General features: G+C 38.1%; 5 protein-coding genes and 2 non-coding genes across 7 annotated transcripts; 4 read left to right on the top strand and 3 right to left on the bottom strand.

Moving 5' to 3' along the window:
- Positions 1-10,395: 10,395 nt before the first annotated feature.
- F15D4.6 (uncharacterized protein) lies at positions 10,396-11,273 on the bottom strand. The gene is made up of 4 exons (NM_064406.5): positions 11,143-11,273; positions 11,016-11,090; positions 10,753-10,967; positions 10,396-10,663 (listed from the first exon to the last, which is right to left on the bottom strand). Exons 1-3 carry the CDS (start codon positions 11,249-11,251, stop codon positions 10,951-10,953), a joined length of 201 nt encoding a protein of 66 aa, NP_496807.2. The 5' UTR covers positions 11,252-11,273; the 3' UTR covers positions 10,396-10,663; positions 10,753-10,950.
- Positions 11,274-12,684: 1,411 nt separating this feature from the next.
- F15D4.5 (CCHC-type domain-containing protein) lies at positions 12,685-15,083 on the bottom strand. Its single transcript, NM_064405.4, has 7 exons — positions 15,020-15,083; positions 14,459-14,656; positions 14,233-14,411; positions 13,814-14,060; positions 13,280-13,755; positions 12,929-13,231; positions 12,685-12,877 (listed from the first exon to the last, which is right to left on the bottom strand). Exons 1-7 carry the CDS (start codon positions 15,027-15,029, stop codon positions 12,815-12,817), a joined length of 1,476 nt encoding a protein of 491 aa, NP_496806.2. The 5' UTR covers positions 15,030-15,083; the 3' UTR covers positions 12,685-12,814.
- Positions 13,145-13,165, top strand: 21ur-10492. The gene has a single exon (NR_051828.1).
- 21ur-10687 lies at positions 13,666-13,686 on the top strand. Its single transcript, NR_051827.1, has one exon.
- A 2,254-nt stretch (positions 15,084-17,337) lies between the features above and the next one.
- Positions 17,338-21,192, top strand: F15D4.4 (Peptidase C1A papain C-terminal domain-containing protein). Its single transcript, NM_064404.9, has 8 exons — positions 17,338-17,717; positions 18,156-18,228; positions 18,280-18,419; positions 19,024-19,413; positions 19,580-19,772; positions 20,399-20,486; positions 20,533-20,845; positions 20,889-21,192. The coding sequence occupies exons 1-8, from the start codon at positions 17,364-17,366 to the stop codon at positions 21,162-21,164; spliced, it is 1,827 nt and encodes a 608-aa protein (NP_496805.3). The 5' UTR covers positions 17,338-17,363; the 3' UTR covers positions 21,165-21,192.
- Positions 21,193-22,551: 1,359 nt separating this feature from the next.
- romo-1 (Reactive oxygen species modulator 1) lies at positions 22,552-23,055 on the top strand. The gene is made up of 2 exons (NM_064403.6): positions 22,552-22,615; positions 22,747-23,055. The coding sequence occupies exons 1-2, from the start codon at positions 22,553-22,555 to the stop codon at positions 22,930-22,932; spliced, it is 249 nt and encodes an 82-aa protein (NP_496804.2). The 5' UTR covers position 22,552; the 3' UTR covers positions 22,933-23,055.
- Positions 23,042-25,153, bottom strand: flp-16 (GQTFVRF-amide). The gene is made up of 2 exons (NM_001393218.1): positions 25,037-25,153; positions 23,042-23,570 (listed from the first exon to the last, which is right to left on the bottom strand). The coding sequence occupies exons 1-2, from the start codon at positions 25,122-25,124 to the stop codon at positions 23,380-23,382; spliced, it is 279 nt and encodes a 92-aa protein (NP_001379402.1). The 5' UTR covers positions 25,125-25,153; the 3' UTR covers positions 23,042-23,379.
- Positions 25,154-25,509: the final 356 nt, after the last annotated feature.

Here is a 25,509-nt window from a genome sequence, read left to right as displayed (position 1 = left end):
AGGCTTAGGCTGGTCTTGGAATCTGCAAAACCCATTTTCTTCCACCAAAACACAGCTGTTTTTTGCCCTTTACCTGATGGAAAATTTATATAAATCGATTGTCCTTTGTGAGAAAACTAGAACAATAATGATGACATTAAGTACTAGAGTATAAATATATTTTTTTGCTGACAATTCCTGGCGTCCCCCGTTGACATTGAGAATGTATATTGATTCAGAATATAAACATACTCGAATTTGTCGGATGTATAAAGATTCCCGAAGACACTTTCCAATTACCCAAATTGTTCACATTCTAAATGAAATTCTCTTACTAGAACACTCTTGGCCAATGTACGCAGTCGAACGTATCATAAGTGAATACAGAACACCAATTATGTCCGAGAAAAAGATCTGATTCAGAATATAAACATACAGAAATATCCAAAATTGAATTTTTTCCGCGGATATTACTTAAACTTTCGAAAAAAATCTGTTTTTTAGAATTGATTCTGAGACAACACACACTTATAAATAATTACGAGCATTATAATTTTGAGTCTTCTATTCACTGAAATACATGTTTTAAAAAAAAGATAATAGAAATGTCCAAAATTGAATTTTTTCCGCGGATATTACTTAAACTTTCGAAAAAAATCTGTTTTTTAGAATTGATTCTAAGACAAAAAACAATTAAAAATAATTACGAGCATTATAATTTTGAGTCTTCTATCAACTGAAATACATGTTTAAAAAAAAGATAATAGAAATGTCCAAAATTGAATTTTTCCGCGGATATTACTTAAACTTTCGAAAAAAATCTGTTTTTTAGAATTGATGTGGAGGCCGTGTAGGATGGTAGTAGTCGGTATCGATCACGTCTCCGGTCCCTCTCTCTCTCTCCCCGTGTGTCCCAGTAAAGCATCTGAATTATGTGAGATAAGCGGTGTAATACGAACAAAGTAATACTCAAAAACCTATTTATTATACAACCTCTCCCGTGTGGGTAGAGCAGGACTCTAAATAGGATAAAACAAGTAAAAAGAGGGAAATACATTCAAGAACAATAAAGGATGGTATTAAAGGTTCTCAATAGATGGTGTTAAACCCTCTGCAGACGAATATGATGGTATAAGGTGTCATTTAGACTAAGGATGGTACAAAACGGTTATTTAGGAATTATATCTAACGAACTTAATAAATATCAACACGTTGGGAAAATGGAACGTGTGGATTTCACCGGAATTGGTTGACAACTACGTCATGACTTCTGTGTGAACATTCATTAGATAAATAATGTACGTAGTTCTTTTCAGCCAATTTTGCTTTCCTCGAGAGGTATTCGCGAGTTCGGCGCTCTGGAAGTTGGATTTTTCCAAAGTCCATTGGTTCTGGTACTACTGGATCTTTGTATTCTGCGTAACAATCCTCGACTTCAGTCTGATGTTTGTTGGTATCTCTTGGTACATTTATATCTCTAGACAAATTTTGGATATTGGTGTCGTTAGAGTTTTTGGCTTCTTGAGCTTTAGTTTGTGAAAGTTTCGGAGCGAGATTGCTCGGAAGTTGCTGAATATGAGCGGGTGAAGGTGGTAATGGAAGAGGAGAGGACTTGTCGTCCGGGTCGTCTTCTTCTTCAATCGATGGCGTGGGTGGGTGTAGGTCGTTGTCGTGGTCCAGGTGGTGTTCTTCAACTTCGAGTGGGATAAGCTGACAAATAGTCCGCTTGATGGTAGTCCCTCTCACTTTCACCATTACCGACCGAATTTCACCTGTGCTCTTTGATGGTAGTAATTCAGTAATTTTTCCAAGTGGTCATTTATGCCTGCTAACTAGATCTGTGACGATTAACACAACTTGACCTATTTTTGGCAACAACGTGGAACACTTTTTGTTTTTGTGCTTGAGTTCACGAAGAGTAGATAGGTATCTTAGAGACCAGAGTTTCCACAATTCATTTAAGACTCCTTCCAATTTGTTCAAGTGATCTCGAGTTCTTTGTTCTGTGTTTGATCTGGTAGGATCAAAACGAATGCTGTTTTTCGGAACTTCGAGAAGAACTCCTGGATTCAGGAAATCTTGTGGTCTGATTGCGATCATGTCGTCTGGACTGTTTGGATTTGGTGTTAAAGGTCTGCTGTTGATCATGGCTTCTGCGCCTGATAATACGTATCTTAGCGAATGAAAATCGAGGATATTTTTTCCGATTGCTTTGATGATTTGAGCTTTCACAAGACCGACAAGTCTTTCATAAATTCCACCTTGCCATGGAGCTAAGGGGGTAATATGTCTGAACTCAATGTCTTTTGTAGCTAGAAAGCTTGTAAGAGTTTCGGAGGTAATATCTGAATTCACATCTTCGCTGAGAATCTTTTCTCCAAGAAGGAAGGTTTGGGCATTATCCGAATAGATAGTTTCTGGAACTCCGACTCGGTTGAAAATAATACCGAGACTTTCAATAAATCTTGCGGTAGTTCCATCTGGAATAAGCTCTAGCTTCGCAGCTCGAGTGACTAGGCACGTATAGATCAGTACATAGGCTTTGAAATGAGTATCCTTGTTTTTGTAAGCGATTGGTCCAAGGTAGTCTAATCCAACATGTTGGAATGGTGTTGATGGTTCAGTTCTGCAGCCTGGTAAGATCTTTGCATGTGGGTATTTGAAAGGTTTTGCGTTCACCTTTTGGCATACAACACAAGATCTGATGACTTTTGCAGCAACTGTTCCTGCACAGAGGATCCAATACTTCAAACTTGCAGCCTTTTGAGTGTATAATTCTGGTAGATGGCCATTGATTTCATGGGTCTCTCTCATAATCAACTCTGCTAGGACGTGCTTGTTGTGAATCACAATAGGTTCATGTGCTTCTGCTGGGAGGACTGAGGACTTCACTCTTTTTCGGATACGCTTTAAGCCGTCTTTATCGGTGTAAATGTTCAGGTTAGCTGGGAATGAGATGCCTTCTGCTTCGAGTTCTCCATAGTGTTGCTGGATGACGTTCTTGCCATCTGGCGTTGTCTTAGAATCGAATTGGTATCAATTTTGCAGAACTCTTGCATCAGGTAGGTATCCCATTCTCTAATTTTTGAGATGCTCCTTCGCATTTTAGCGAAGACTTTCAATGTGGTTTGGACCGTGTGACTAGCTTTCGCATTGAATTGTATTTTTGAAATGGTACGATTGACTTTCCTTTTGTATTTAGATCCATTAATAGAATAGTGAGAGATTCACTTTCAGTTGTTTTTTCAAGCTTCGGAAGCATTGATTTCTTGGGTTTTTTGGTTTTGGGATCTATGATTTCGGAATGTACAATTTCTTTGAATTCCTTCACGCTTTCTGGGGAACGTTCGACTTTTCTTGGCCAATTTTCCGGAGGTTCTTTCAGAAACTCTGGACCATTAAACCAAAAGGAGCAGTTTTGTAATTCGTTGGTGCTCATTCCTCGAGTTGCGATATCAGCTGGATTGTCTTTCGTGGGACAGTGACGGAAAGATGATGTGATTCCATCTGTCGCGAATTTCTCTTTCACTTGATAGATTGTTTCGACTCGATTTGAAACCCATTGTCTTGTGGTTTTGTTGGATAAAATCCAGTACGAGGCGCACGAACTATCAGTGAAGAAGATAACTTCTGCAACGTCTAGACGAAGCTGTTCACTAGTGGAATAAGCAAGATTTGCTCCAATATTGATGGCGAGAAGTTCCATTTTTGGAATCGTGAGGGTATTACAATTTGCTGGTTTGATCTTATTTTTGCTGGTTAACAATTGAATGACTGGTGGTTTGTCTTTATATTGATATTGCAAATAAATAGTAGTTGCATAGATATCTTTGGAAGCATCTGAGAATACTAGAATGTTCACAGACTCATAGTCATAGTCATTTGTCAATTGTCTTGGGACTGTAATTTTATCGTCTCGATACATTTCTTTGATTTTCTTCCAGGCCGTCAAAAGTTTGCCTGGAATTTTTGTCTTCCAGGTCACTTTGGATTCCCAGATTTGCTGTATGAGAAGCTTGAAATGTACGATAATTGGGGTAACCAGCCCTAATGGATCAAATGTTGCAGCCATTTTCGATGCTACTTCGCGTTTGGTTGGATGATCCTCGTCAGGTCGAACGATTTTGATAATGAAGGTATCTCCGATAGAATCCCAATCATAGCCTAACATTTTGATTTTATGGTCTTTTGCTTTGTCTTTTTCGGAAATTTTGTCCATTTCTTCTCCCACATTGGTAATATATTCTCGAAGATTCATGTGCATATCTTGAAATCTTTTCTTTGATTCAGAAATTAGATAAGGGATTTGATTTTTGTCATTGGTATACATAAGTGAATTATCGACGTAGAGATTTTCGAGAATAAGTCGATTGAGTGGGTCTGGATTCTTTTCCAGGAAGTAGGTGATAGTTCCTTGGAGCAAGAAAGGACTGGATGTTAGACCGAATGGGATGCGAGTAAAACGAAAGATTCGAATGTTCTCGCGAGATACATAACCATTGATATCTTTGAGCCACAGGAATCGAGTTACATCTCGATGAATCGGATTAAGGCGAACTTGGTGGAATGCTTTTCCACATCTGCGATGACTAGATATTTGTGCGTTCGAGCTCGCATAATGATTCCTGGAATAGGTTGGAGGGTAGATGGTCCTGGGAAAAGTGCATCATTGACTGATGGTACTCCTTTTGCGTGACTGGAGCCGTCATAAACGATTCTCAGTTTGGTTGTATTAGATGATTCTTTTACAACAACGCGATGAGGTAAATAATTAAGTAGCACATTTTCGGGTTCCATTTCTCCTGTGACTTCTTCGATAATTCCTGATTCTAACTGATCTTGGAGGATCTTATCATACTCGGTTGTAAGTTTATTTCCACTTCTCAAAGTGCTCACTGTTGATGCTAATCGCTTGATCGCAACGTTCAAGTTGGAACCGAGACGTTTCTCATTTCCATTGAATGGTAATAGAACTTCAACGTTGCCATCGGAATTGAATTGAAGGTTGTCGATGAATTCTTTCATTAGATCACGAGTGTCTTTTTTCGTAATCTCATTGATTTGGACGTTTTCAATTCCGAGGTTTTCGAGATTCCACATTTGTTCGATGGTATTTGCTAGTTTCTGATCATTGGGATCGGTATATTCTAGCAATGTCATCGCGTGAAATTCGTGTGTGTCCACTTGGATATGATGGTTGAGCGAATTGGAAGCTCTGAATAATAATGCAATGTCGGGAGTTGGATGTACTAGGATTCCGAATGGTGTGGTTTCGATGAGTCTCTTGGACGGTAATATGATTTGATTGGAATGATGAGAACACTTAAACCATGGAATGATGTCAGTACCTATGATCATATCAATTGGTATTCCGTTATGATGTCTGTACTGTTTGATTTTATCGACATTGAATTTTTTCGATTTGAGATAATTCAGATCTTCTAGATTAAGTTTTGGACACATGAATGGTGTTTTTGGTAAATGTGGAGTCCCTGCGATATGCATTTCGAATGGGCTCTTCGAGTCTGTGGATTTCAGACTTAGATGGTATATATTGGATTGGGAAGTGATGGTATTACTGTAGCCGGTGATGGAAAGTTGCGTTGTTTTCAAAATTTTCAGACCAATTCGTTGTGCTGATCCATGATCGATAATGGATAGGTTAGCGCCAGAATCAACTAAGACTCTGATCGGCTCGCCGTCAGCAGTGTATACACACATGAATGGTAATCTGTAATCTTTGTCGGAATAAGATTCAGATGTTGCAACATGGTTGAAAATTTGAGAATTGTTGATGGTATTTATGAACGCGTTGGTTTCGGTACAGCAATTATCACTTGGACAATTTTGGGCAAAGTTGGAATGATTATTAAGACTAACGTGGGTATTTGGATGGTATTTTTGAAACTGTGTGAGATTGGTATTTTCAGAGCAAACATTGGGATTATTAGAACAATTTGAAGCGATTTCTGTTGGCAAGTCAGTGGGTGGCACGCGAATCTTCATTTTTGATCCCGTGCCTGCCTTAGAATGAGAATTATTGGGAGTTGGAAGTAGACTGTGGGTTACGGTATTGTGGACCGTTATTTTGGTACCCATTGGATTGTTGGCGATTGGTTTGTTGCCCGCGGAATTGCTGGCTCCGTTGGCCTCGAAATAAAAAATTTATTCTATTAACTGGTTCTTTCCAGACGATAGGATCTGCTTCTTCTGGATAGTTATCGGGATCTCTATAGTACTCTTTTTTTGGACATGCTCCTGAATGATGTTTTCCCATGCAATATGCACAGGATCTGTAGCTTCTGCACTTTTCGATGTCGTGATGTGGATTGAGACAATTGGCGCAGAGTTTCTTTTCTCGAATTACTTCTCTGAACTGTTTGCTCGAGAGTGTGCATCTCATAGATTTGTGTGGACCCATGCATGCCATACACTGTACATTGCTTTCTGGCTGGTTGAACGGAAAGGTGAATTGGATGATGCGCATATTAGGACCTTGATTTTTCGGTTTGTAATATGATTCGACAATTTCTCCTGTTTCAGGGATTCGATATGGTTTGTTAGATTCTTTCTCGTTCTTTTGAGGAGGTTTGTACTGGTATTTTGTGTAATTGTTAGTTCTTTGATTATCATTTCCTTTTTGACCATTATTGTAGGTAAGGAAGATGGAATTTTTATTTCTTGGAATTTCATTGGCTGAAACTGCTCCTCGATCAAGTTTGGATCTTGCTTTGATGGTATCGATACATTCGGCTACCATATCATGAATTTCTAGCCATTTGAATTGTTCGAGACCTTTTCTCGTAGATTTGGCTAGTTCGTCCTTGATCGATGTTGGTAATTTAGCGAGGAAGGGGGAAATCGTTCTGATATCGTCCACGTTCATTTTCTTATTAATCAGCTGGTAAACTACGCTTCTGTGTCTTGACAGATCTTTGATCATCTCTTGCCAGTCGTACTGATCGAATGGGAGAGATAGAAGCTTTTCGTGAAGATCTAAACTATCTTCTTCTTGACCATAGACTGCTTTGAGCTCTTTGAGAGATAGCTCTACAGCTTGGGCATAATCGTCGTTTTTCTGAAGGTAATCACTGGCTGATCCTTTAACGTGTTGTTTAAGAATAAGATATTTTGCGTGGTTGGTGAAGTTATTGTTCTTGAGAACTGTTTCCTTGAAGTTTTCATAGAAGAAGTCGAAATCTTCTTGCTCTTCTCCGCTGAAGGTTATGAGCAGTTTGTGGATGTTTCGAATGTCTGGTTGGGTAATTTCTGACGATTTCTGCTTGATCACATTATCTCTAGCGTTTTGAGATCTCTGATCTTCGCGATTGTATAATTCTTGCATAATTGCGGTATGAGAATCGTCGTTTATGGCAACCAGTTTTGAAACTCCGAGAACGATTTGTTCCATAGTTTTTACCACAGAATCTAATTGGGGCTGATTAGACTCGTGGGTGACGGTGGTATTTGTCACTTGCCCTAGAATTTGGGTCTCAGTTGCTTTTGGAATAGAATCAGATGGGGTAATAATTCGGGAAATTGGTGGTAGTTCGGAATGGGTGGAATCCCTGTGAACTGTGTTTGGAAATTTGGATGATTCGATGGTAAATTCCTTGGCAACTTTGAGTTTATCATTTAATTCTTGGGCTCGATTTTCGGCAGTCATTTTCTCTTGTTGAAGTTTTTCAACTTCGCGTTGGCTAGCCTTTTTAGCAGCTTTGAGATTTTTCTCCTGATCTGCTCTTTCACTTTGAACGATCGATCTCTTCTCGGTTTCAAAGAGATCCATGGAGATCCGTTCTTTTTCAGCTGCTGCTTTCTCACTTTCTTTCAATGCTTGCTCAGCTGTCATCAGCTTCTCGGTTTGACGAGCGATTTCGGCTTTGAGTTTCTCGATCTCGTCTCTTTGATCATTTTCGAGATTTGCAGTAGCGTTGGTATTTATAACCGAAGATGTAGACTGGTAATTACTGCTGGTACTCGATCTTTGATCGTGCTTCACCTCGAGATCATCCTCCTCAATTTCGACGTTTGTTTCGTCTTCAGTCAAGGCGACGTCTTCCTCGGATGGGCTGATGGTAAAATTATGATGGTTGAGCTCGTTTTTGAACAAGTCGATGTCTTGCTTAATTTTCATTAAGACTCTAACGGCATCAAGGCGTTCAATTTCATTCTTAGCCTCGGCTCTCATCCCGTCCATCAGAGGATGGTTGATGAACTCAGGTAAATTGAAGCGGTCTTCGATGTAATTCGGAACTTTCCCGATTTTTAGCTCTAGATTCGAGAGTTTGATGACGTGCTGATCAATGTTGATCAGATCGGTTGGGGAAATTGGTGACGTGGTGTCACCAATTTTTTCGAAGAGGTTCTTCGATTTTTGGAATAGATCTTCTTTCGATCTTAGGATTCTGGTAACCATGGCGCTAATTGGCCGGGTGGCCACGGACCGTGGTTATTGGTTGTTGTGTCTCATCAGAGACATTTCCTCGATCTGGACTCGAGGTTCTAGATGTAGCTTCGTCTCCTGACATCGTCCGAAGATGCAATAAAGATGATTGTAGATGACCCTGAACGTAACATATTGTAGTAATGTACGACTGTGAGAAAATAGGGTGTATGGATACGATAGTATTCGATGATACGATATTGGATAGTATTCTAAACAAGTAGAAATAGAGGTGTATTAGAATATTTGTTTGGTATTGTATAATGAGGAATTTTGACATCTCATGTATTTGTAATCATAGAATTCGTGGTGAATCTTTATTGATCTGATCAATTTTTAACACTGAATTTCAGCGGAGTCTCTCAAATGAGCTGATCTTATTACTCAGTTGAGGTAGTTTTCTTCCGTGTGATATTTCATTCGTATGTGGATCAAGCTCCCTTGATCTACAAATTTCTGTGCTTAGTCAAATATATGTTACAGAATCATGGGTTTTTCGATTTGATTGTTTTGATTCTTCATCCAAGCAGTGGGATTGACGTTTTGTTTGTAACTACCGTGGTCCACTTGGTTGATTGGTTACCGTGGTTGATTTGTAACTTCGCGTATGACTTTGCACATTTCGTTTTACATCACTTCTCCTCATAAATACTCATGTATTTTTAGTAACACTGTACTTGATTTTCAAAGATTATGATGGTATGATTGATCCGAGTAGCTGTGGTCTCCGGTCTGATAGTGGAAATTCAAGTAGTGGGTTTGTGTTCGTTTTAGAGTAACCGTGGTCTAGCTTGAATCATATTCGTGGTCTATCATATTTCTTTAGTCGGGATGTGCTCTGAGACAGTGGGTGATGTCGAGGTCTATCTCATTGCTGCCGTTTTTCATATCTGCTGGATCGGGATGTGCTTTGAGACAGTGGGTGATACCGAAGTCTATCTCAATGCTGCCGTTGGTTCATTTAATCGTCTGCGTATTTTTATCACAGTGATCAATCAATCCTTTAAATCATTATACCAGTTCTAGGCTTTATGATGAACGATTCGAGCTCTGAATGTTCTGATGGTGTTATAGAACTGTTGTGTCTTTACATATTTGAATTGTATTAGCCATAGTTAGTTTTCTTAAGCACTACCTTCTATGTTTTATCATGAACCTTGTGCAAGATTAATCATATACATGTCGTTTTCGCTCCTCGTAAATGTGTTTCTGTGTAACATTTTCCGAGTATCCTTTGTATATAATCTCCTTATTCAGCTTGACATTCTTCCAAAGATTGACTTCTCCGGTGGTGTGCCGGAGCGAATCATGTTTTGTCTTCCTGTCACGGAGTACTTTCGCTGATAAGGACATGATAAAAAGAACAATACCTAGTCCGGACGAAAAGTTTTCTTATCTCAATGCCTTAGATTTGAAAACTCTCTCTCCAGCTCCTTTGAGCTGTTGAGGGGGCGTCTGCAAGACATATTCGGGTGTTCTACTAATCTCATTCTGGAACATGTACTATAATATTCGTATGTTACATAATTTAATTGGAGAACTTTTCTTTTCCAAGATAAATTTTTCCTATAATGAGAGTGTAATCTGTTGGTATTTCCTTTCAGTATTTAGTGAACTTTGTACTTTGACGATCTTATCTACCGTAGTATTTCCTTTTTGATTTCAGATTCGATCATAACTTTTTACTTTCAGGTATTTCAGAACTTTATTTCAGGTTGTCTGCTCTTCGCAACTTTTCTATTTTCTGAAACCTCTGACTTCTGTTTACTACGGTACTTCCTCTTTCAGTATTCAATGTTCACTCACTTCCTTTCTATTCTATATCCAAGTAATAGATTTTATTTGTGACCTTTATGATTAAATTAATTTTTATTCAACTATTTGAGATTCGTTCTTAATATTATCAATTATTCCTTTTCTCTTTTTCCCGATTCTTAGATTTTCTTACGATATTTCAACAATAGTACACATTTTTCAATGAATTCGAATTTATTCGGGAGCTTTTAGCTCAATGGGTGTCCTTGAGGGACTGACATGTGTCTAGAGGGTATGGCGGGGAATCATTAATAATTTTAAACGAGGGTATAATATTTCTCTTCGTTGGTTATTCATCAGTTAACGACATTTCTGGCTCATCGTCGTTGGTATTACTCAGATGGTTGATGAAGCTTGAATTTGAGCTGGTTTCGCTGGAACTTCTTGTTCGATGACCACAGTCGGTGGTCTTTTGGCGATTTGCTGAAATTTTGCCATTTCTCAAAGTCGAATATTTTTTATTTAATTTTTTAGAGTTTTTTAATCACTTTTTTAATTATTTATTTACTCACGAGGTGTAATTCTGCTATCGAGTTATATGATTGCGAAACCGGGGTGTTGATGATCAAGAAAATGACGATCGTATTTTTTGACAATTTTCTGACCGATTTTTTTGACCGATTTTCTGACAATGCTGTTGGTATTGTAACCATCGTTTTCGAGTGTTCTCTTCTCGTGGGTATTTCTGACTCTCAGGTAGTTCGCCGACTCTATCCTGGTCTTCTGACTGAAAATTCTTGAGTTAATTAATTTTATAATTCTCTGATTCTCTTACTGAATGAAATCATTTTAATTAATTTGGCGGATTGGTATCTCTCGATTTTCTTCCTGTTTCTCGATTGGATGGTATCTAAAATGAACATTTTGTCAATTCGCAATTAATTTTCGTTTTATTTTTATACCTCTCATTTCTGATGCGTTTGATAGTGAGAGCGTATTGAAGGCGATCTTGACGATTTGGGGGACATTCTGGTGGGTGCTGATTCGGAAGCTCGGCATTTGGATTTCCATTCGGATTTTCCATTTTGCTGTAATGAAATAAATTTTATTTTCATTATTTTTTGCCGATTTTTAGTCACGTCACAATGTTCAATATTAGACTTACGATTTTTATCGGAGAAGAGAGTCAAATTTTTTGTCTCGAAGTGAATAACTTTCTAAATTTCTTCCCTTTACTACTAACAGTTTCCGATTAAAGTAGAGTAGGGGGTCACGTTTCGTGTTATTTTTGAATATAGGCTGGTATTACAGATATTTTTCTCATTATCTTATGGAAAAAGATTATAATTTCTTTCAAAAGTCATTTTAAATTGAGTTTTCAATTTTTATATTTCGAATTTATGTTTATTATTGCTCGCCGAACCAGATTCTCATTCTTCATCAAACGCCAATTCGACGAATAATTAAAATCTGGATCTCTAAACTGAACTCGCAATTCCGATTTTTTCGGGGTCTCCTGCCACTCAACTGTCAATAATATTATGAAATCAGGAATGTTGGTATTATTTGTTCAATTTTTAGAGATATTTTCTCAAGATTGGCGTCCTAATTCTCGGTTTGCGAATTATATTCACTTTTTCGAATTAGAATTATCTGCGGCTCAATTTTCGAATAACTTTTTTAGGAATTTATATTCCCGCGTCGACTAAGCGCGTTTTTTCTTACTTATCTTTTGAATAATGCGTCAATGCTCCCATTAGGGGGGGGGGTGGAGTCCCGAAATTCTCCCATATGGGGGGAATTGGATAGTTGATTGGATGGGATGTGAAGCGATGCCTAAATTCCATTTTCGAATAGTTTAGGGCTGCTTGAAGTTGGTAATAATTAACGCACTATTCACCTTCTGCGGTGTAATTGGGAAATCCTTATGCGATCGATTAATTTAGATAAGGTTTCTAGGCGAAGTCCTAATTTTATAGGGGCCTTAAGACGTCAATGACGGCATATCCGGTTTCATTATTGGAATGAATACATGGATTTGGAAGTGATCGTTTTTACGGGATACACCGTTATTGACGTGGGGATTTCCCAATTGTCCTTGGACTTTTTAATCATTTTCAACCTAGTTGGCTCTGTCATTTCTGCTAACTAGCACGCATACAAACAAGGCTCGGACAGAAGTGCAACAGAAATAGTATTAATAATTTTGAGAATTATTAGATGGATGGAAAAATTTGCGTCGACGCGCGGGTACTATTGCTGGCCTATGCGTGGGTAAATATATTATTAGTCGTGATTTCTCATCAAAGATTGTCGTTTGAATTTTATTAGTCCAAAAGAATGACTATATTTTATCTCTCTCACTTTCTCTGACTTCTCTTAACCTCGTTTTGAATAATATTGAACATTCGTATCATTGAATAGAAGGGGAATTAATGAATAGATAACGAAGAGTGTGGTAACTCATTTCAGAAAAATAATCAATAAATCGTTCAATAGTTATTCAACAAGCAATTTTTTATTTAAAAAATGCAATCAACTGAGGGTATATCAAGGTAATTAGCGATGGTAATAGCGATGGTAATAGGAGTGATGGTACGAAGAGATGGTATTGGAACTGATGGTAGGAGGTATTTATGTTTGACGTCCTCCTCTGTTGGAAGTGGTTCTCTTCGACATGATTCTTCCTTTTTTCATCTGGAATTTCAGTTTTGTTTTCAATAATTTCTCATAATATTCATTACTCACCGGAGGTTCGTGGGTATTGTGCTCTTTTGGAGCATGCTCGCAGACGGCTGGATGGTGTGCCGCTGCTTCTTTCCATCCGGGTTGATTCCCTTTTAGCGTCTTGCAGTACTTGCAGAAAGTATTCTCCATTGGACAGTTGGTGTGGTTATCTCGAGTTCCGCAAAATTCTACGGTTTCGTATACCTCCAAACATTGGTGGCATTTCTTTTGCTCGGTGAGTTTTTCTCGTCGATCGAACCATGTTGATACTCTTCTACACTGCTCGCTGGTATGGTTCTTCAAACCGCAGAATGCGCAGGTATTCTGAATATTAATGAAATATTATTGAATTATTGATTTTTGCTAATTTACCTCGACTCCCTTGTTGGTATTCTCAATTGCGTCTTTTGGTGGATTGTATTCGTTCCATTTTGGAGCCACATTTCCTTGTTTGGTCACTGGGTTCTCTTGTTGGTATTGCACATAATATCCCGATGGTTGGTGCAGAGCAGCTTCCATTCGTGGTAAAATGGTGGAGAGGTGACACACATGGCGATTGATGGCTTCTTGGGTATTATTATTCCAATCCTTGTTCGAGTTGATTGTACTGTTGGCGAGGGTGATAGTACGTTTAGCTTCTGCCAAGGTGGAATTCTTGTCGTTTTGAATTTCCTTATTGACAGCGTGGGTACTATTAATATTCTCGACCAACTGTTTGACAATTTTGGCGACGTCCTTCGTACATCTGATGTTGTCGATGACAGTCTTATCGATTTTGGTAATCAACTCGTAGGTATTTTGATGGGCTTGTTCGACGCGGTTGAGTTTGGTGGTAAGCTTCTCCACATCTGCAATTGATTTTTTGATTGCTTTTTTATTATTAAGATCTCGTTAATAAATATTTACCTTTATTTCTCTCTTCCAGTTTGTTGGTAATAATTGCCCATCTATCTTCGAATGGTGGAGCTTTTGCCTTCCCGATGGTTTTGATGGAGGTTTCGACGACCTTTGATGGTACTTTGTCCGTTTTCGGATGATCAGTGGGTAGTAGTTTCTCTGGAGTACACTCGAAGATGGAATTGTGGTCTTCGGAGTTGTCGGAGAGTTTGTCGTCTACCTTTAGCGGTGAGGAGTTATCGGAATGGATGCTCATCTGGAATAATTCATAGATTTAGCAAATAATATTTGATTTGGAATATTAAAATAATCGATAGATTTTGATTGATGTCAAACCAGTGAGGGAATTTGATGAATAATTCGAGAGAATTTTGGTAAAATTTTTTAATTAATGAGTATTTCAACAATTTTGGAGACTAAAGGCATACCGGCGGAGGTTTTGGAAAGAGTTCAGCGGGTTTTTGCAGCGGCTCGGAGATTTCTGCCGGCTGGTCGGTTTCTTTCTCGATCGATATGGTCGCCATCTCGTAGTGACGAGCCGTTTCGCTTGCTGCGTTGGTATTCGTAGTTCCGCGTTGCTCTATCATCTCGCTGATGAATTGGGGGTCTAAAAAATCAATAATAACGATTTTTATATAATAATTTAGACCATACCTTCTCTCGTCTCTTTTTCTTCGTCTAAGATCGCCTCGGGGATGGTATTTTCACAGGAAATTCCTTTCGTGGGTACTTCTGCGAAGATATGATGATTTTCATCCTCCTTTTGTTGGTAATATTGATTTCCAGATTCTTGAGTCGGTTTGGCACGAGGATCCATGTTGATGGTATGATTTCCGGCCTTTTCTCGTTGTTCTGGAATCAAATATTAATTAATACTGATGTTGAGGGCGATTAGATAGTTAAGTATTGTTGAAATCTTAATGAAATTGACTTTTGAGATTATTTGCAGATTTTCGAAAAGTTTCGAAATGTTTCGAAATTCGTTTTCTCGGATTTTTCCAAAATTTCGGGAGAATTTCAAGTAATTTGATCTTAGATTACAGGGCCACGCGTATTCTCGCTTAGAGATAATCGAAATAATCCAAGAATTTAGAAAATTCCGGAATTATAACGAAAATCCCAAAATTTTAGGTAAAATCGAGATTTTTGTCGATTTTTTCGATATTTTTTCGAATTTTCTGCATAAATTTTATGAATTAATCACGTAAAACTCACTTTTTGGCATTTTGACTCGAAATCCGTGCTGGAATAGCTAGTTCTGACGATAAATGGCCGCAGTGGGCCTAAAAAATGAATGATTTTCGTTTGAAATTTGTGGGCGGGGCGAAATGTACGCATACACCGCATGTCAGAATGCACAGAATCGTCTACCGTAGTCACGCGAATACAACGAATTTAATCGGGGTTCAGTGGATTTTCATGGGAATTTTGCATGATTTTCATGAAATTTTCGTGAGAATTGATGAGAAAGATAATAAATCTACACATTTTTGAGCAGATAATCGATTTTGAGGCATTTCAAGTAAAAAGAGGGAAATACATTCAAGAACAATAAAGGATGGTATTAAAGGTTCTCAATAGATGGTGTTAAACCCTCTGCAGACGAATATGATGGTATAAGGTGTCATTTAGACTAAGGATGGTACAAAACGGTTATTTAGGAATTATATCTAACGAACTTAATAAATATCAACACGTTGGGAAAATGAAACGTGTGAATTTCACCGGAATTGGTTGACAACTACGTCATAATTGTCTTCAACTGACAAACATATTCGACGTCATCGCGCGGGGTCGTTGCACTTGGCACGATGCCAAGAAGTTAGAGACGCGTGGGTCTCGCCGCGATCGCTCTACTATTAGATAGTGGCGCGAGATTTGAATATGAATATTTGTAGATAAGTTTATATCTCGGTGAATAATGGATGGATTTGAACGAAATAAAATGTAATACAGAGATAATAATTGGATGACATAACAGTACGGATATTGGTTAAGAATAGTGGGCTATTCAATGGGAAACCAATATTATAGTACTGTAAGGTTGTCGGGATAGCTCCGTAAGGGGCAGAATCGACAACAATTGATTCTGAGACAAAAAACAATTATAAATATTTACGAGCATTATAATTTTGAGTCTTCTATTCACTGAAATACATGTTAAAAAAAAAAGATAATAGAAATGCCCAAAATTGAATTTTCTCCGCGGATATTACTTAAACTTTCAAAAAAAATCTGTTTTTTAGAATTGATTCTGAGACAACACACACTTATAAATAATTACGAGCATTATAATTTTGAGTCTTCTATTCACTGAAATACATGTTTTCAAAAAAAGATAATAGAAATGTCCAAAATTGAATTTTTTCCGCAGAAATTACTTAAACTTTCGAAAAAAATCTGTTTTTTAGAATTGATTCTCAGACAACACACACTTATAAATAATTACGAGCATTATAATTTTGAGTCTTCTATTCACTGAAATACATGTTTAAAAAAAAAGATAATAGAAATGCCCAAAATTGAATTTTCTCCGCGGATATTACTTAAACTTTCAAAAAAAATCTGTTTTTTAGAATTGATTCTGAGACAACACACACTTATAAATAATTACGAGCATTATAATTTTGAGTCTTCTATTCACTGAAATACATGTTTTCAAAAAAAGATAATAGAAATGTCCAAAATTGAATTTTTTCCGCAGAAATTACTTAAACTTTCGAAAAAAATCTGTTTTTTAGAATTGATTCTGAGACAACACACACTTATAAATAATTACGAGCATTATAATTTTGAGTCTTCTATTCACTGAAATACATGTTTAAAAAAAAAGATAATAGAAATGCCCAAAATTGAATTTTCTCCGCGGATATTACTTAAACTTTCAAAAAAAATCTGTTTTTTAGAATTGATTCTGAGACAACACACACTTATAAATAATTACGAGCATTATAATTTTGAGTCCTCTATCAACTGAAATACATGTTATAAAAAAGAGAGAATAGATAAGTCCAAAATCGAATTTTTAAGTTTTGGGATTTTTTATTAGATGTTTGAATATTCTCAAAGGTTGAGCAGCGCCAGTGGGAAAAATGTTAAAAAGTATTCCTATCTTGCCAAAATGACCGAAAATTATGTATAATAATACTTTTCAAATTTTGGCTGGAGCTGAGGAATAATTTTGGAAGTCGACCAAAAAAAATTTCCCACAGTTTTTATACTTCAATCTTGTTTTAATCATTGGTATTGAATTTTGATGTCCTGAAAAGCTCATATTTTTTCGAAATTTTGGCAATTTGCCAAATCTTTGAACGGAAATTATGAAAAATCTAAAACTTTTTGGAATTTTTTTATTTTGATGAAATTCTAAGTTTATTGCCCAATTTAAATCCCAATCACTTTTCCCTACAACCTTTGAGCCGTTGATCTCCCCTCGTGCTCAATCCTGAAAGTGTGCAACTTTTCGCCTTTCGCCATTTTTTTTTCGTTTGCACACCTGTAAGTGTAGTCGCGTCGCCAAATTGAAAAGTGTCAATGTTCACTTTGAAATCCCCTCCCGATGCGGGCTCCTCACCTAATTTGGCTCTTTGTGTGTGTTTTTCAGTCTACAGTAGTTCAAGGCTCAACTTGTCGGAGTGATGGAAAATACTGTAGTGATTTGATGTCGGTATCAGTGCTGAGATTCAGCAATTTGGATTATAAATGTCAATTTCCAATTTTGATTGCCAAAAGTGATGTTATCAAGCTGGACCCTACAGCTCACTTGACTATGAAAATTGGAGAATATTGCCCGAAATCCTGTTGCGCTCAGATTCAAACTACTATTCCAACAACTACCCCAACTTCAACCCAGACAACTACTCCAACTACCACTACAATTACCACAACCCCAGTCCCTACCACAACTCCATATGTAAATAATCAAATATCAAATCAGGGGTGGGCGTCAAACGATTTTTCCGGCAATTCGGAAAATCGGCAAATCAGCAAACCGGCAAATTGCCGAAACTGAAATTTCTGGCAAATTGCCGGAGTTGAAAATTTTAGGCAACTTGCCGGAATTGAAACTTTCCGCCAAATCGGCAAACCGGCAAATTGATGAAATTGAAAGTTTCCGGCTACTTGCCGGAATTGAAAATTTCCGCCAAATCGGCAAACCGGCAAATTGATGAAATTGAAAGTTTCCGGCAACTTGCTGGAATTCGAAATTTCAGGCAACTTGCCGGAATGGAAAACTTTCGGCAAACCGGCAATTTAACGATTTGCCGACAAAAAAAGTTGCCAAACTGCGATCGCCGCTCACCGCCCGATTCAAACACATAAAAGCTTTCATATAAATCTGTATTTTCAGCTATCTCCACTTGAAAAGTTCAACGAAGCAATGAACAATGACGGAGCGTTCAAGTCACTCATGGATGTAATTAGTAAGAACTGAAAAAACACCGGAAGTGGTGCTTGAAATCTTAGAATTTCAGATTTTAATTCAACGGCAAAAGAAGGATTGAAAAGATTCAATGTGTATTCAAAAGTGAAAAAGGAGGTCGATGAGCACAACATCATGTATGAATTGGGAATGTCCAGCTATAAAATGTCGACGAATCAGTTCTCTGTGGCGGTAAGATATCAAACTGAACACCAACATTTCTGCTAGAATATTTAATACACGTGGTGCCAGACTGTCCCATTACGGTTTGATCTACAAAAAATGCGGGAATTTTTTGCCCAAAAATAGGTGACGTCAGCACGTTCTTAACCACGCGAAATCAGTTGAAAACTCTGCGTTTCTTCTCCCGCATTTTTTGTAGATCTACGTAGACCAAACTGAAGTGAGACACTCTGACACCACATGTTAATACAAATTGTTATTTATTTGTGCTAGGTCGGGCAAGCCCGAGTAGATTGCATGTTTAGAATCGGCTTTTTTGGCACTGTTTAGATTTTTTTCAGATTTAAAGTAACTTTAAAAAAATCCAGAGACTTCAGTACCTTGTCTCGTTGCCTCCGTAATTTTCGATTCCGGCAACTTGCCGGTTTGCCGATTTGCCGGAAATTTTTATTTTTGGCAAATTGCCGATTTCCCGGAAATTTTAATTTCTGGCAAATTGCCGATTTGCCGGAATTTTCGAATTCCGACAATTTGCCGATTTTCCGGAAATTTAGATTTTTGGCAACTTGCCAATTTGCCGGAAATAAAACTGTATTAAAAATTTAATTTCCAGCTCGATGGAGAAGTTGCACCATTAACCCTGAATCTTGATGCACTCACGCCAACTGCTACAGTAATCCCTGCCACCATCTCTTCCAGAAAGAAGCGAGACACCGAACCAACCGTAGACTGGCGGCCTTTTCTCAAGCCGATCCTTGATCAATCGACTTGTGGAGGATGTTGGGCGTTCTCCATGATTTCAATGATTGAGTCGTTCTTTGCAATCCAGGGGTACAACACGTCTAGCCTGTCAGTTCAACAACTTCTGACCTGTGATACGAAAGTAGATTCAACATATGGATTGGCAAATGTCGGGTGTAAAGGTGGATATTTTCAAATTGCCGGGAGCTACTTGGAAGTTTCGGCAGCTAGAGATGCTAGTCTGATCCCTTTTGATTTGGAGGTAACTTCGAGTGAAAACACTTACCGGAACCTGGTTTGACCTACAAGAAATGCGGGGTTTTTCCCCAGAAAAGTGTGACGTCAGCAAATTCTTAACCATGCGTCTCTTTTCCCGCAATTCTCGTAGATCACACCGATATGGGACACTCTGACACCACGTGTTTCAGGATACTTCCTGCGACTCTTCATTCTTCCCACCAGTTGTTCCAACGATTCTTCTTTTCGACGATGGCTACATATCAGGAAACTTCACAGCGGCTCAGTTAATCACTATGGAGCAAAATATTGAGGATAAAGTCCGAAAGGGGCCGATTGCAGTGGGAATGGCTGCCGGGCCGGATATCTATAAATACTCTGAAGGTAACAAACTTTTTAAATTGGTGATTAAATGCAAATTGGCGGAATTGAAATTTCCGGCAAATCGGCAAATTGCCTGAATTGGAACTTCCGGAAAATCGGAAAATTACCGGAATTGAAATTTCCGGAAAATTGGCAAATTGCGAGAATTGGAACTTCCGGAAAATCGGCAAATTACCTAAAATGAAAATTTCCGGCAAATCGGCAAATTGCGGAAAATTGCCGGAATTTAAAAATTTCGGCAAATTGGCAAATTCCGGAAAATTGCCAGAATTGAAATCTTCCGGCAAATCGGCAAATCGCGGGAATTGAAAACTTCCGGCAAATAGGCAGAATTCGGAAAATAAAAACTTCCGGAAAATCAGAAAATTGTCGGAATTGAAATATCCGGAAATTTGCCGATTTGCCGGAATTTTCAATTCCGGCAATTTGCCGTTTTGCCGGAAATTTCAATTCCGGTAATTTGCCGATTTGCCGCGCAGCCCTGATTTGATTTTCCGGCGAGTTCGGCAAATTGGTAATTTGCCAATTTTCCGGAAATATGCAGGAAGGTTCAATTCCGGCAGTTTGGCGATTTGGCGATTTGCCGGAAATATGCCGGTTTGCCGGAAAAAGTTCATAAATTTCAGGGGTCTACGATGGAGACTGTGGAACCATCATAAACCATGCCGTTGTCATTGTCGGTTTCACCGATGATTATTGGATTATTCGGAACAGGTAAACCTTATTTTGCCCTTTCCTTAAGTCGAATCCCAAATTCCAGCTGGGGAGCATCCTGGGGTGAAGCAGGCTACTTCCGCGTGAAACGAACACCTGGAAAAGATCCGTGTCAGTTCTACAAATATTGGTCTCAAGCCACCGCCGTCGGCGCCAACGAGACGTATGCTCCGCCGAAAGCCGGCGGCGGAGAGTTTGTGGTCCCGACAACAAGAGCTCCGACTGTTGCTACAGTGGCTCCGGCCTCCTCCTCCGGAGCAGTTGATGAGTGTGGAGAGGGTTTGTGTGAAGAAGATTGTGGGTGTGATGATTATGATGAGGACGATGAAGATGAAGTGGATGAGGAGGAGAAGGAGGAGGTACTTGAACTATGAAGTTTTAGTTGAAAACTTGGTATTTCAGACATCGACAACAACTTCTTCAACTACTAGTACAGAAGCTTCTACACCGACTACAAGTACATCCACATCAACTTCGACTTCAACCCCTTCTACAACAACTTCCACAACATCTACAAGCACCACCAGCTCCACCAGCTCCTCAGCTCCAATTCGAGCAGTTCGAACTAGCACTCCGACTACTAGAAGAACAACTACAACAACTCCTAGACGTACCACGACTCCTCGAAAAACGATTTTCGGCAGAATGTCCGATGGATGGAACAATTTTTGGGGATAAATTACTGTGTAGAAGAAATAATAAAGTGCAACCCATGTGGTGTGTGTTGAAAAATCAATTGAAGACATTTCGGTAAAAAAAAAACAATTTCAGGTCCTGGCACGCACGCGGTGTCAGGCTGACCCATTACGCTTTGATCTACAAAAAAAATTTTCGTTTGTCCAAAAATATGTGACGTCAGCACGTTCTTTACCATACGAAATCAGTTGAAAAGTCTGCGTTTCTTCTTCCGCATTTTTTGTAGATCTACGTAAATCAAGCCGAAATGAGGCACTCTGACACTACGTGGGCACGGGGTTCTGGCCATCCTCATTGAATTTTTCGCGCTCCATTGGCAATCACCGGCCGGACATGGAAAGTCGTGTACTCCATACGGACAAACACATTTAGTTTTACAACTAAAATCGAGCCGCGACGCGCTTTAAATCTACCCCAGATATGGCCGAGCCAAAATGGCCTAGTTCGGCCTAAACTCTTCCATTTAAATTTACGAGGGAAGCCAGAAATTCGTGGATCCTGGCACGAGAGAAACTTTTCAGCTACCATACCAAAACTGTGCGGCATTTTTCGGCAAAGCTAGAAATTTGGGTTATTTCAACCCGATAATCCAACTTTTTTGGTCTAGAATTTATATAGAAATGTAGAAAACTGGTTGTTCTATCTGAAAATAACATGTATTTCTGATGAAAAACGTATAAAAGCTCTCAAATAGTGCCTGGAAGTAGAAGTTTGCCGAAAAAGTGCCGTTAAAAAAATGTTTTTTCGGCAAACTGCAATTTTCAGGCACTATTTTTTTTGTAATTTTAAATGTGAAATATTTAAATGTATCAATAACACGTAAAACATCGACAAATTTCTAGAAACTCTTAAAAATCGATATTTACAGTACTCCCGGGTACTGTAGCTGAAAAGTTTTGCTCCTGTGCGTATAAGAGGTTATTAATTGGCTTGAAAAAAACGATTTCTTTCACAAAGTGGAAAATAACTCTCATTTCAACGGATAGAGAGCTCTCCAGAGCAATTTTTTCTGGAATCAATTTCAAATATGAAATAACCAAGAATTCGCTGAACAATTTGAATTTTAACTGTTTTAAATCGCTGCCGATAATCCAATATTAACTTATTATTCCATTTTTCTCTAATTTATTTGAGATTTTATGATTCGTAGCTCTGAATTCGAATTAATTCTTAAGAATTCTTCAACTTTCCAACAATAAAATTTACAAATCAAATTACGCGCCAACAGAAATTGCTGGCGCGTTTTCAGTGCCTTTGCGCGGTTTCCGTGTTATTTATTTTATTTTTACATCATTTTTTGGTTGTTTTCTTCTCTATTTGTTGTTCTGCTCAATAATTAATCAAATTTAATTTCTTATTTAAATTCCAGAATGCCAGTTCCTTCAGGATATGCAGCACACCCACAAGGAAGCCAACCGTCGTGTTTTACAAAGGTCTGGTTTTTTTAAAAATATTTTTCAGATTTGAAATTATAAATCATACTGACATTTGCAGAAAGAAAATAAATTTATTAGAAATGTCAGATAAAATTTGCAGAAATCTAATTTATTTTCAAAATTTCCAGATTCGAATGGGATTAATGATGGGAGCAATGATTGGCGGAGCAACAGGCATTCTTCTCGGCGGATTCATGGGCTTCAGAGCTGGCATGCGAGGCAAGGATCTTCTCCTACAAACCGGCAAAACTGTGGCACAATCCGGCGGATCATTCGGCGTCTTCATGGGTGTTGCCCAGGGTCTTCGCTGTTAATCTTTACTTTTTTTGCTTGTTCCCCTCCAACCTGTTTTCTGTTTTTTCCCCCGTTTAAGTTTCCACAGGCGCTAGGTCTTTCATAGAAAAAACTCAATAAAAAAATAAAATTAATCAATTCGTTCATGGAGTTCAGAATCAAATCATCAATCAGAAACAAGCTAAAATTGAAAACAACGGTCTCGAAATTTATTGAGGGTACACTGGTACACACAGGGAGAAGAGAAGAATGAAAAAACGTACATATTCAACATATCTCATCGGTGTCGATTTAAGAGTGAAAAAAAAAACGGGACATAAGACAAAATACTGGAATTTTTGGGCTGAGAAAGTGTTATGAAAATTAACACGTTTAGGGGGCTCAAGGGATTATTAGGAAATACTAGGAATTTTAGGCCATCTGATGAAGTCGACCCGCCACTCTCTCGGACACAAAAACGAGCACATTTATTGCTCGAACGGAGCACTTCGTCCGAATCGTACAAAGGTTTGACCTCTCTTGCCGAATCTTACGAATGTCTGCGCTCTCTTTCCAAATCTAACAAATGTCTGTGCTCTCTTGGATGGTCGTTGTTCGGCAAACAGGGATCCGGAATCAGGAAGTGCTGACATTTCATCGGCTACTCCATAGGCATAATCTGAAAATGTATATATTTAAGTAAGACGTCATCATTTTCGCCGTCATCTTCATGAAAGTGGTGGTGGGGTTTTGATGGATGATGCCTATAGGTCCGAGGTGAGATGAAGTGGTTATTTTGATGCGCCGGCGGCGAAGTTTTAATTAAAAATTGTATGTGTATGCGCCGCGTCGATGACTTTTTCCTTCCATTTTTGACTTTTAGCTCAGAATATTTAATGCAAAAAACCTTTTTTTTTCCAGATATCTTTTTTAAAAATTTAGCAGGCACGGGATTCTGGCCTTTCTCATTGAATTTTTCGCGCTCCATTGACAATTGCCCGCGTGGGAAAGTCGTGTACTCCACACGGACAAATGCATTTCGTTTTACAACTGAAATCGAGAAAAAAGAGCCGCGACGCGATACGCAACGCGCCGTAAATCTACCCCAAATATGACCGAGCTAAAATTGCCTAGTTCGGCAAATTCTTCCATCTCAATTTATGAGGGAAGCCAGAAATCCGTGAGCAGGATCCCCGATTGAGCAGACACATTATATTTTATTGGAATTTTTTTGTTGCAAATCTGCTTGCACTCCGCATAAAAACATGTGTAAGTGACGTGCAAAAAATGGAAAATATTTATTTTCGAATAAAATACTTTCGGATCCACACTCATTCATCAAATTTAGGGAGGTTTCTGTTGCCATGGTTTACGTTTTTTTTGTGCAGCTGCTTCTTTTTCAGGACTTTTCTAGATGTAAATGTGTTTTTAAAATTTATAAAAATTAATCTTTAAAGTTTCTAAAATTAATTTTACTGTTGGAAGTACAAAAAATTACAAAAAATATCGATTTTTACGCTAACAGGCTTCGAAAAAAGGGTGTGCGCCTTTGAAGATTACTGTAATTAAAAATTTGTGTAGTTGCGGAGTTGTCATCGATTTTTCTTTTCTTTTTTTTCTTCGTGTTTTTACTGTTTCAAATAGGTTTTTTTTAATGAATAAATATATATTTAAAGAAAAACAACTTACTAATAAAAAATCAATGAAAAAATTATTAGAAATCCTATTTATTTTAAATAAGAGTGGCCGAAATTTTTTCGTATATCCAAAAAACACAAAGTTCAAAAACCCAGACACTGGATCGCCCTGAATTCGGGAAAATCCCCAGACGTCCGCTTTACAAGCCTAATTTTGTTTTTTTACAAAAATTTCTCGGAATTTATTAATTTTTTCAAACTTAAAAAAAAAAATATTTTACAGATATTTTTTATGAAATTCTTTCTTTTTTTCTTTTTTGTCCTTTTTTATTTGAAAATCTAAATCTAACGAAAAACAAATTCATTCCGAGACCGGGGGCTTAATGGATTAGTATATAAAGTATATGTTTTGCAAGATTTGGCGGATTTCTCTTATAGTTTTGAAGCTTTTGTGCCTACCTAATGCCTGCCTAGACACAAGGCAGGTGTACGTAGCCAACTAACTCACCTGCGGGAAGTACTGCGGCTGTTGACAACTGAAGGATCAGGAGGAAGAAGGCAACAATCGAGGAAAATTCGAAACCGGAGAAATTCATTTTTTCAACTGGAGTTGTATGTGTATTACCTGGAAGATTAAAGGGTGCTGGGAGGAAAATGGGAAAGAAATTGAAAAAGTATATAACGTGAAAAGAAAAAGAAATTCATAAATATTCAATTCTCTAAGAGCTGTCACTCAAATTTGAAATGCATTTTAAAAAAGTAAAACTTTCAAAAGTGTTCAAAAAGGTAGAATAAAATTTGAAAAAAATCTCACGGGAGTGCTTAACCACCCTTCAAATGGTGCTTCAGAGCCCAAACACAGAGAGACGGGGGAGGGCGGAGTCTAACAGAGGGGGCACACACACTGCCTAGATGACGTTGGCGGGGTGGTGAGGACGACGGCGTGGGGAGGGAATCTGGGCGGAGCTTCAGGTTTCTAAA

Source organism: Caenorhabditis elegans, chromosome II (genome assembly GCF_000002985.6).
Source record: "Caenorhabditis elegans chromosome II".
Lineage (NCBI taxonomy): Eukaryota > Metazoa > Nematoda > Chromadorea > Rhabditida > Rhabditidae > Caenorhabditis > Caenorhabditis elegans.
This window is presented reverse-complemented; position numbering and strand designations above follow the sequence as displayed.

Coding starts and splice junctions, on each gene's coding strand:
- F15D4.6 (NM_064406.5), bottom strand. CDS start 11,251: ATGGAAATCCAAATGCCGAGCTTCCGAATCAGCACCCACCAGAATGTC. Junction 11,091..11,142: donor AAACGCATCAGAAATGAGAG/GTATAAAAATAA, acceptor TGTTCATTTTAG/ATACCATCCAATCGAGAAAC.
- F15D4.5 (NM_064405.4), bottom strand. Junction 14,061..14,232: donor TCTTTCCAAAACCTCCGCCG/GTATGCCTTTAG, acceptor GAATTATTCCAG/ATGAGCATCCATTCCGATAA. Junction 13,756..13,813: donor ACTGGAAGAGAGAAATAAAG/GTAAATATTTAT, acceptor AATCAATTGCAG/ATGTGGAGAAGCTTACCACC.
- F15D4.4 (NM_064404.9), top strand. CDS start 17,364: ATGCGGGCTCCTCACCTAATTTGGCTCTTTGTGTGTGTTTTTCAGTCT. Junction 18,420..19,023: donor CGAATCAGTTCTCTGTGGCG/GTAAGATATCAA, acceptor TTTAATTTCCAG/CTCGATGGAGAAGTTGCACC. Junction 20,487..20,532: donor TATTGGATTATTCGGAACAG/GTAAACCTTATT, acceptor CCCAAATTCCAG/CTGGGGAGCATCCTGGGGTG.
- romo-1 (NM_064403.6), top strand. CDS start 22,553: ATGCCAGTTCCTTCAGGATATGCAGCACACCCACAAGGAAGCCAACCG. Junction 22,616..22,746: donor AACCGTCGTGTTTTACAAAG/GTCTGGTTTTTT, acceptor CAAAATTTCCAG/ATTCGAATGGGATTAATGAT.
- flp-16 (NM_001393218.1), bottom strand. CDS start 25,124: ATGAATTTCTCCGGTTTCGAATTTTCCTCGATTGTTGCCTTCTTCCTC. Junction 23,571..25,036: donor AGCCGCAGTACTTCCCGCAG/GTGAGTTAGTTG, acceptor ATACATTTTCAG/ATTATGCCTATGGAGTAGCC.